General features: G+C 37.7%; 1 protein-coding gene across 1 annotated transcript in view; it reads right to left on the reverse strand.

The window, feature by feature from the left end:
- LOC142341627 (uncharacterized) overlaps window positions 1-11,048 on the reverse strand; it is a 61,971-nt gene that overhangs the window by 27,009 nt on the left and 23,914 nt on the right. Inside the window, exons 7-8 of the mRNA XM_075392728.1 lie at window positions 9,806-9,936; window positions 9,280-9,568 (exon numbers count right to left, since the gene is read on the reverse strand). Coding sequence (XP_075248843.1) covers window positions 9,280-9,568; window positions 9,806-9,936 — 420 coding nt within the window. The remainder of the gene's footprint in view (window positions 1-9,279; window positions 9,569-9,805; window positions 9,937-11,048) is intronic.

Below are 11,048 nucleotides of genomic sequence, written 5' to 3' on the forward strand. Positions count from 1 at the left end.
CTCATTGGAAAACTCTTAACATACGCTTGGTGTCATTATCGAAATTTTCAAAATACTATGATTTCAACAGTAAGCTCTGCTGCTGTCTGTTGTCTTCTAAGTGTTCGTACGCCTCGACAAAGCATCAATAGGCACATTCGGCTAACATAGTTTTGCTTTGTGCCAGGAGGCCTTTTAGCTCGCTTAGGTGTCTGCAGAAAAGCTCGAGTAGGTCAGCTTGCTCCTTCTCTAACGTCTTGAATTGACCACTAGACTTTCAATCAACTGCTTTCCAGTGTCTAATGAGACTTGCGCTGGTCATCATTACTGGTTGCGCTTTGGTCCACCTAATTGATCTGAAGTATCGTTGCTGTTTGTGTCACCGTATTGTTCGCGTCGGCGGACCAACTGTTGTGGTTGCTCAGGAATCTCAAAGGATCCCAAATATTCGAGCCTGGTTCTAGACCCTTACGCCGGCCTGGTTCGTCACCGGGTTACAACTGACTAACAATCTCGTCGAAACTATAAGTCGCTCCGTTGTATTGAAGGACTGCAGCTTTAATTTATTGATTGAAGTTAAGAACACCCTTAGAGATAAACTATATTCAATTTCATGCTGAAGTTTGTAAGGCTTCAGCCAATTGCTAGTACTGTTGCTAGCTTCTTGTCACGAAAGCTCAACTAAATTAAAAACTGAAAGATCTCAATATCTCGCAAAACTTAGCATAAAAGGACAACGTTGATGAAGAATCAAATTATAGTCTTTTCTGAGAGCCAACTGCTTTTGGTAAGTTTCAAATGGTTCCGAATACGCTAAAATTTTACTATCCACAAAAAAAGGTCAAAGTAAATGATAAGGTAAGTATCGTCTATAACATCATCATAACCATCAAGAATCCTACAACCTGAATGCGTTTTCTTTCAGAGTAAGGCAAAAGCAATTATTTCTTAAGTTTTATACCGAACAGAGCGAATACCAGGGAGAAAGATCTTCACTTCTCTTGATTCTCGGTGCAGTTTCTGTGGGTATTAGGAAGTGCACAGAAAAACTTTCAGGCCGGAAATTGGGTAATTTAACATTCTAATCATCTGACTTTAAAACGCAATGAGACGATTTTAAGTGAGCTTCTGGCTTTGAAATTCGACATATATGAGACACCAGTTCTGGGGCTTTCTGATACCTCTATACCGATTCCAATTCGGACTCATCCCCCTTGCTGTTTGTGATTACTGTCGCACTTTGACAACTGGAAGAGCTGTCATTTCACTTTCTTGAAGTTCTTTACTGGCTTTTTATTTCTGGCTATCTCATTGCGTAGCATTGTCACTTCACCGATCAGAGAAACAATTTCATCAAGCTTTCTCAACGGTAGTAAATCTGTCCAGAGTAGATTACTTTTGGACGATGAACCTACCAATGTCCAGAAAAAAAGGAATTTGTAGAGAACATGCCATCTAATGGGTAGCTAATGAAGCTGTTTAATATTGTTTGATGTTGTTGTTCCAGTGTAAAGTACAATTGGCAACCCGAGTTTAATATACGCTGTACCTTCTTTAAGATAAACAGCTAATCCATAATAAAGCCAGCTGAAAAATTCTGTCCGCGAGAGTTGTTACTCGAATCTACCCGGTCAGCGATTTTCTGTTCGCTGTATCTCGGATGGAGTCAATTTATTGGACGAAATTAAAACATATTTGACATAACTAATATCAGGAAAGCTGCATTCCATTAAAAGTTCAATATCGCTATTTAGAATTTTCTTTCTACTAACCAACAAAAATTTAGTTTTATTAAACGTCAGTCGGAGCCATCAAATCACATTTGCAAAGTCTGAATCGAAGCCTCATAAGTTATCTCAGCATAGTACACAAAATCAATTAGAGTCATACAGCAAAAAATGATGGTTTTCAAGTTAATCAAATGGTTCTTCCAGAGCAACACGAAAAAGGAACTATCCCTTGAACAGATTCTTTAGACACACACAATTTGGCATTGAATATTCATTAATTAACATAATCAACACAAAAAATTTAAAACATACCCGGCAGATTGCCGGAAAATAGCCGCCATTGATTCCAATAAGCATGATTGGGATTGAAAGAATAGAAGATATTGAAAAAAAAAGATTTTTGCACAAAAACATTTTTTAAGTCCGATTTATTTTGATAGCATTTCGTAGTTGAACATAACGTACTTCTGTTTCCTAGAGAGAGGCTACAGGGACTACTATCAATACCAATAAGCATTAGAGATGGTAACTAAGACTTATAGGAACGACGTTCAAATAGCGGGCATCTAAAATTGGGCTTTATGGGTTTATCCCGTTTCTACTTCTGACTTCAATTTTTTATACTGACTCTGTTCATTTTGAATTGCTTTGCTGAGCAACTGATGTTCAAAATCACTTTTAGCAGAATGAGAGAAGAGAGAAACTAGCCTAGAGAAGTCAAAAAGATATCACGCAAAATGTTGAAAAAGCGGCAAAATGAGGTAGAGCGAAACATTTTTTTATTCGACGAATTAAAAAAATTGGAGCGCTATAATAGCCGGCTGAGAAGATGAGGGCGGCTATTAATAATTAATTACAAAGCTCAGACTTTAAGCTATGAAATTTAAACACTTCAAGAGCTAAAAGAAACAAGTTATGATTTAGCGTGACAAAGGAAACTGTTAAATCAAGACCAACATAAAAATGCTCTTTTTAGTTCTGCATTGAAAAATAAATCATTCATAAACATATATAGGGCTGTTTCTGTCAAAATAACCTAGTGGCACTTTGGTAACTAATAAAAAGTTTATGCAATTTCATAAAAAACTCGTTCTATTAGTTTCGACAAGTAATATAGGTTTTAGACAGTTCGGAGGATTGAAAAATCTTCAGCATTTGCTTCGCTTAAACGTGGCTTAAATATGTCATTAAATATCACTTTGGAAAACATCCCGCCTTCAGCGAAATATTAGGAAGTTTTATTAGGTTGAGAAGACAGCAAGGTGACACGAAATTAAAGCTGTCGAGTGAAGATGCACTAACTGATGGCCCCGAGAGCAAAGCTTTCAGCTAATTTTTTTTTGAAAATTCTGAGAACAAATACCATCAGTTAAATTTGATTTTCGGAATTTCAGTAATAGTCATACTGGGAATTGATACAAAATATACAGTTTTACATAAAAATTTCGGAGTCATTGTCATGCTGGTTCTTGCACAAACTTCGGAGTTTAAAGCCAACTTTTTACGGCTGCAATTTTCCATCAATGCATTCTCAAAGTGCAATTTACTCTTCCATAAGAACTTCAAAAAAAATTAGTAACATTATACAATTCAGACTTTAGTACGGGAGTTTTCAATTTCCTAGATTTACTCCACAGCTTTTCCCTTTTAATTAAATTAAAAAGCTCACCATCGGAAAACGAACACGGATATTAAAACAGATTTCAAGATGCTCTCCTCGCACCGAGATACACAACCCAAGCTTCATCAAAATTTTGTCAAACAGAAACAAAATTTAAACAAGGCGTCAATAAATTGACAAAACTTTGGGTGTCAACTCGTCCAGTCTCCATATGATACCTGGTATTTTGAGGTTCTTTTAGGTTAACGAGTTAGAAGCAGACAAGAAAAAAGTCAGGAAAAAAGTAAAATAACTCAAATTAAAAATAACTTTAAAAATCTTGATGCTATAACATGCTCAAGAATCCCACCACCTTTATGCGTTTTCTCGCAGATGGGCTGAGTAAGTTAGAATTCATGAGCAATTCATTCTCCACAGCACGAATAGCATGTAGAAAGATCTTCACTTCTGTTGATTCACGTTGCAATCCCTGTCGGGATTAATAAGTGCAAAGCAAAACTTTCAGGCCAGAAATCGGGTAATTCAACTTTCTCATCGTCTGACTTAAAAACGCAAGAAAAACATTTCAGGTGAAATTCTGGCTTTTATATTTGACGAAAATGAAGCAGATCAACATTTTTAGCACAATGCTGCTCCATGTCCGATATTGCTATGCTGTTACTCAATCGACCTACATATAAGACGCTCTTTCGGGGGCTTTCTGGTACCCTTACAGACGGCTAGATTGGTGTTTGTTCCTGCTCCCTTTTCTTCGGTTGATCTTACTTTTAGCTACTGACTTAAATTCGAACTCATCTGCCTTTCTGTTTTTGTTTACTGTCGCACTGTGATAACTGAAAGAGCTGTCTTTTCAATTCCTGATTAGTCCATTTTTCCAGCTTTTCTCTGGCTTCTTATTCCAGTGAATAAGATGGCCAAACTTCTTTCAATAAGAACCGAACTTTACACCCTGCCATTCTCTCAAAGCAAAGCAGTTTCGGTGAATCGCACACTTATGGACTAGCAAAATTCCACTAAATGTCCTCTAATCGCTACCTGTTCATCTCGTTTTTAAGGACGAAAAGTCAAATGCGTCATAGTAAAAATGGGTCAAGCGAAAAAGCACAAAAAAGACCACAGGACTTTTATTGATACAAAATTCGTCTGAGAGCAAATAAGCACACGTTTAAAAAACAAAAAACCAGAATCATTTGGTGAGTCGTTTAAGATTGGAATTCAATAAAGATAACGGACTAAATATTGTAACCAGATAGATGAATGGATGGAAAGAGTGTGCGTGTGTGTGAGTGATTGAGTGAGGAGAGAAAGAGAGAAAATTAAATCACTAAATTAATTGTCCTTAATTAGAGGAACTCATTTAATAGAAAATCAATTTTTAAAAGTAAAACTTTCAGGCCAGTAATCGGGTAATTCAACTTTCTCATCGTCTGACTTAAAAACGCAAGAAAAACATTTCAGGTGAAATTCTGGCTTTTAATTTTGACGAATATGAAGCAGATCAACATTTTTAGCACAATGCTGCTCCACATTGCTATGCTGTTACTCAATCAACCTACATATAAGACGCTCTTTCGGGGGCTTTCTGGTACCCTTACAGACGGCTAGATTGGTGTTTGTTCCTGCTCCCTTTTCTTCGGTTGATCTTACTTTTAGCTACTGACTTAAATTCGAACTCATCTGCCTTTCTGTTTTTGTTTACTGTCGCACTGTGATAACTGAAAGAGCTGTCTTTTCAATTCCTGATTAGTCCATTTTTCCAGCTTTTCTCTGGCTGCTTATTCCAAGCTATCTCATTGCGTAGCATTGTCATCAGAGAATCAATATTATAAAGCTTTCTCAAATGTAAATTTTTGCAGAGTAGATTGCTCTGCAGAAGAGATTGGCGTGCATGAGCATTAATCCTTCCATTGATAATGGTGCCACTCTAAAGTCCCAAGCATCCAAAAAAAGTATCCTTACTCATATTTGACGAAGAAAGCACTGACTTGTAGGTTCCATTAATCTATACACAGATTGCAATACGATTCAGGGGGTGGCGGCAGTGGTAGCGGAAGCAGCATTGTGACTTGGGGTAAAAGAAAAACGTAAAAGCAGGGATTACGGGCAGTATTGGAGACAGTAGATATTGACGCAAGGAACCTGTGAGAAAATTTTCAAAATTAAAGTAGAGTGGTATTAGGGTTCAAATCACTACAAACTTTGAAGCACCATTCCAAGTTCAATCGCACATAAGTTAACTGAAGAAAGAGAAGAAGCAAACAAGCAGTAAAAGAGAGGCATTAACATCTGAAGGCCTGAAAAAGCGTCAAAAGACGTAACAAAGAAAGCACCATTGTGCAGGTTTGCTCGGATTGCATCTTACAAATTTTTAGCAATAATAAGATATTGCTGGTTTGATTTCATTCCAAACATTTTTTTAGCATAAAAACCTTCATTACAAAAATTACCCTAAATTAATTATAATTAGGAATAACCGACTAACGTCAGGCGAATGGCGCTCAAACAACCGGCGAGTGGTGGGCCGATAGAAGCCAGCTGGGAATTAGGGATGCTCGCATTGGGGGGAGGGGAGTAATTCGACGAATATGAAAATTTCAACATCTGCACAAGGTCCTCCATGTCTGATGTTGATATGCTCTTACTCAATCAAACAACATATATAAGACGACGCTTCGGGGGCTTTCTGATAGTCTTAAAGACTGTTGGATTGGTGTTCGTTTTGGCTTTCTTTGGTTGTTCTTACTTTTAGCTACTGATTCAAATTCGAACTCACCCGTCTTTGTTTTTGTTTACTGTCGCACTGTGATAACTGGAGGATCTTACAAATTTTTTGCATTAATAGGATACTGCTGGTGTGAGCGAATGAGGGGGATCGAATGATGGGGATGGTAGCGTCGAGGGAGAGCTGGACGAGGGGTCCAAGTTAGAGGAGGATTGACGGAGATGTCAGGGGGTTGATGGGTGACGAGTGGGGAGAGGGTGAATAAGATGGTCAAACTTCTTTCAATAAGAACCGCACTTTACACCCTGCCATTCTCTCAAAGCAAAGCAGTTTCGGTGAATCGCACACTTATGCACTAGCAAAACTCCACTAAATGTCCTCTAATCGCTACCTGTTCATCTCGTTTTTAAGGACGAAAAGTCAAATACGTCATAGTAAAAATGGGTCAAGCGAAAAAGCACAAAAAAGACCACAGGACTTTTATTGATACAAAATTCGTCTGAGAGCAAATAAGCACACGTTTGAAAAACAAAAAACCAGAATCATTTGGTGAGTCGTTTAAGATTGGAATCCAATAAAGATAACGGACTAAATATTGTAACCAGATAGATGAATGGATGGAAAGAGTGTGTGTGTGTGTGTGTGTGTGTGATTGAGTGAGGAGAGAAAGAGAGAAAATTAAATCATTAAATTAATTGTCCTTAATTAGAGGAACTCATTTAATAGAAAATCAATTTTTAAAAGTTCAAGAAACCAAAAAAGAACTGTAAAAACGAAAAACCGTGCGTGAACAGAAATCTGGGTAATGGGAAAACGAATTTCGGTTGAAATGCCTTTTTGCCAATCTCTACAGAATTTCGAGAGAAAAATTTCACCCGTAAAATCAGTCGTTTTTTATCTTCACTCCCCTTGAAAATCAGCACTAACTCAACTTGAAAAAACATCAAAATGACTTTAAAAAGCGGCGACGTACCAATACAGTTGAAATTCTTCAAAACATAGCTGGCAGATTGCCAGAAAATGGCCGCAATAGATTCGTCGATCGGCAGTCTAAAAAAAACAGTAAAAAAGACAGACCAAAAAAATTTGTCTTATTGAAGGCTGATCTGTTATATTTTAAAAATCTGTATAAGTTATTGCTGCCTCTATTAGCTGATCTCAAATAACCTTCATTTAGAGTGACACACACCCATTTGACCTTATCTCTTCGAATTGAAGTAAATAAAAGTCAACTTCAAAGTGAGGAAGTCATTTTTGAGAGTGAGGTAAGTCAAGTGTGACCAAAAATTTAATCACGCGAATGAACAAAAAAACTCGCTCCACTAAGAGCGAAAAATGACGTCACGCATGCAATTCAGTTGAAATTGCATGAACGAATGAACAAAAAGTGGCTGTGACGTCATATGGTCGTAACAAAAATCATGACGAAATAAAAAAAACCAAGAGAAGGCCAATAATAGCCCCAGCTATCGCTGTGCGGCTATTAATAACTAAAACGTTAACCAACAACGTTGGACGAATTTCTGTCGAACTTCAGGCCGGATTATTTAATTTAGAGGGGGTGTAGCTTGAAAACTTTCTATGGGTGCAAAAATCATTGAGCCCACGGGTTCATATCTCAGACTTCCAGGATAATTGTCCAACCTCAACCACAACGCTACAATTGCATTAATTATTTCTTGCTCACAATCACTTTTATGTTCGCAGCAAACTTTATTTGAGAAAGTGAGCAAGTTCGATCACTCAAAAATGAAGAACTCAAGCGTGAAAAAGTCATTCAGGACGTAAAAGAATGTCCTAGAACAAAATCACAAAAACAGTCAAGCAAAAATTTGCATAACGAAAGAGACAATCGCTTTTAAAACCTGCTTCAAATTTCGTTCCGGGGCAATTAAAAATCCAACAGCTATATAGTTATGATCAGCTTAATACTTCGCAGCTACAATAAACATAACTGACTCAAATAGAATGAACTGCTTTCCAATGAGGGCTTGCAGCTGCAACTAAGGAAGCATGCCGAATATTATAGAAGAAACTAGATAGACCGCTAAAATGATGAAGGGCAAAAAATTTGTGAGATGGTGGGTTAGAAACAGACCTCCTGAAATTTTCCCTACAACATAAAATTGGACCTCCTTACCCTAAAAATCCTACTTTCAGTAATATCGTTATCCTAAATATCCTACCCTTAATATGGTAGCTACCCAGGCACTTAATGTCCTTGTCCCTGTGGTCTATCGAATTTTTGGAGGACATAAAATTCAAGATGTTAGACAAAAATCCATCAAGCAAAATTAAAAACAGCATCATAGCCAAAATAAATGATCAAATAGTCTTTGAGAGGAATCAATTAATTCGTGCAAATAAAGCTGAAAATGGTTTCAAACACTCCTATTCTAGATTTTTCTAGTGACATCATCAGTCACGTATCCAATACTTCCATCACACACTTTGCTATTATTTTTTATTTCTGGAATCTGGCACTGTATGAAGGAAAATTTTTAAGCGCTAGGCATTGTGGCACCTGGCACTACATAGATGTGGGATAAGTTGGCTCGAGTTATAGAGCTTACATAACTCCGACGAAATCATTGAGAAAATCTCGACATTTGTCGAGAGTCGCGCAGCGGTTCAAGATATGAGTCAATTGACATCAGCAGAGTCACGTACTTGACTTGCAACACGCACTTCGCGATTTTTAACACTTGGTACCAGTACCATTTATAGGAAAATCTGGCTCTCTAAAATCCGGCACCACGGAGATCTGGCATATTGAATTTTGGATCTATTCTGTCCCCCCCCCCCCCCCCCTAGTGTTTTTATGACCCCAATGACAAATTATATGTTGTTATATAGCACGTTTCTATGTAAGAAAATAACACGTGCGCCTGGGGGTCATAAAAAATTTATGCTCACTAATCTGGGGGGCCGAAAAAGAATAACAGAACAGATCCAGAAAATCATTATGTAAAAATATGGCACGTGCTTCTGGGGGGTACAAATACTATGCACCCACTAAGCTGGGGGGGCACAAACGGAAAAGATCCAATTTTTCCATTGAGTTTTGCAAGCAGGATTGTTTGACTCCGTTAAGGTCTTTTTCGAAACCTGGCTTAAACCTGGATTTTCAGTGATTTCATAAGAGTCACGTAACTTATAGTGGCATTAAGTAAATGCGCTGAATTATTCAGAAGTTAGGCTTTTTTGCGGATAAATTTAAGACTTACACATTGGACTATCGTAGAAGAGGGGACTACCAACTAATCCTAATGAGTCTCCAATATTTCCACTACCTCCTCCAGAACCACTTCCTCCGCCTTTGCCCATGTCAAACAGACTGCCCTGTGAGCCTTGCATCTGACCTCTATGACCTACTAACCCCCCAGTAGAGGGCGCTACGGAGGCGGACACTATAGGTATGCCTACAGTGGTTCCTCCCCCTGGAATAGTCGGAGGAGATGGCGTTGATCGAGAAGATGCAAACAGAGCGTGACCAAACCATGGGTTGCTACCCGTCTGAAACAAAACAAATTTGCTCTCAGTACGGTACACTTACAACAATTTACGTATTTATTGGAGTAGCGCAGTACTGAATGAACGACAAGTAGACATTTTAATTGTTTAAGCAGCGGTTGAGATCTGTTTAGTCAAGGTTTAAACAGTTAAAATATAAATTTATAATTTGAAATTCAATGAACCAAACAACAGGTAGCCAGTCGTGACTAATTTCAAAGATTTGATAACAGAACGAACCTGTTTTCTAGGTTGCTGAACGGCGGCAGTGGTAGTGACAATCTTCTGTGGACTTGCGTACAACTCTACATTCGCCTCTATTGTTCCATAAAACTCCTTGCTGTTGGAACGACTTCGAAACTGCAGCTCATCTGAAAAATACACTGTCTCAATCTATTTTTTCCTGTGCGATGATTTAAAAATTTCTTTCCGCAAGTTCTTTTCTGCATGTGATCAAGTGGTGTTTTGATTTTGGCGAAATATCCCTCCTGTAAACTTAAATCGAATGGTGATAAATCTTTTCTTGAGACAAAACAGAATGTATAGCCTCATTGTGTTGACTCATATTTGGTGCTCAGGACGTATTCAAAGTTTATTGCTAACTATTTTTTAAACCAATCTGAAAACGTATTTGATTATTATCATGGATTGTAAGTTTTTTTTAATTGTTTCAAAAAGTCAACCAACCCAGACTGCATAGTTAAAACATAGCCGGCAGATTGCCGGAATAGCTGCGAAAGAATAGACCTGCGTGCCATATAATAGGGATAGAAACAGATACAGATCTAAATTGAAAAAAAAATCGACGCCGCTCAAAAAACTAGGCAAAAACATTCAGCGATAAATTAGTAAAGCTTGTTAAAATTCATTCCACAGAAGCCTCTTATTAGGGACCTTTACTGCACATAAGAGTTCCTTTGATCTTAAACAAATTAAAATTAAACTTAAGTTTTAAAGTGCAAAAGTCATTTTATTGAGTGAGGTAAGTCACGTAGGATCAAAATCTAATCACGCAAATAACCTAAAAACTTTCGCTAAAGCGAGTGAGATATGACGTCACGCGCGCAAAAAGCCGTTAGTGAGAGGAAGAAGTCATTCAGAAAATTTGACTTTTTCAGCTTTGCTGTGTGAACAAATGTAAAACGAAAAAAGAGCGTCCGACAACGAAACAAAAAACATAGCCGGAAGAATTCCGGAAGCGACTCGAAGCGTCAAAATTTCATCAACCGTAGATGCAGCCGAAGCCACTACCTTTTGTATTAAACCATTAACTCAATGCCTCTCCAGGTCTGCTCTAAAAATTGGTGAAACTTAAACCACTGTCACCAACAGAAACAAAATGCAGCAAAATTTTATATTATTGAAAACGTTTGGTAGCGTTAAAAATTCAGAAATAATTGAGGTCGTCATAAAACTGCGAGGTTATCAATTGCCCTCAAATAGTTCATGATTCCAATCTGAAAAAGATCGCGAAAGCAAACCG

The sequence above is a fragment of the Convolutriloba macropyga genome, chromosome 6 (genome assembly GCF_964194025.1).
Source record: "Convolutriloba macropyga chromosome 6, txConMacr16.3, whole genome shotgun sequence".
Lineage (NCBI taxonomy): Eukaryota > Metazoa > Xenacoelomorpha > Acoela > Convolutidae > Convolutriloba > Convolutriloba macropyga.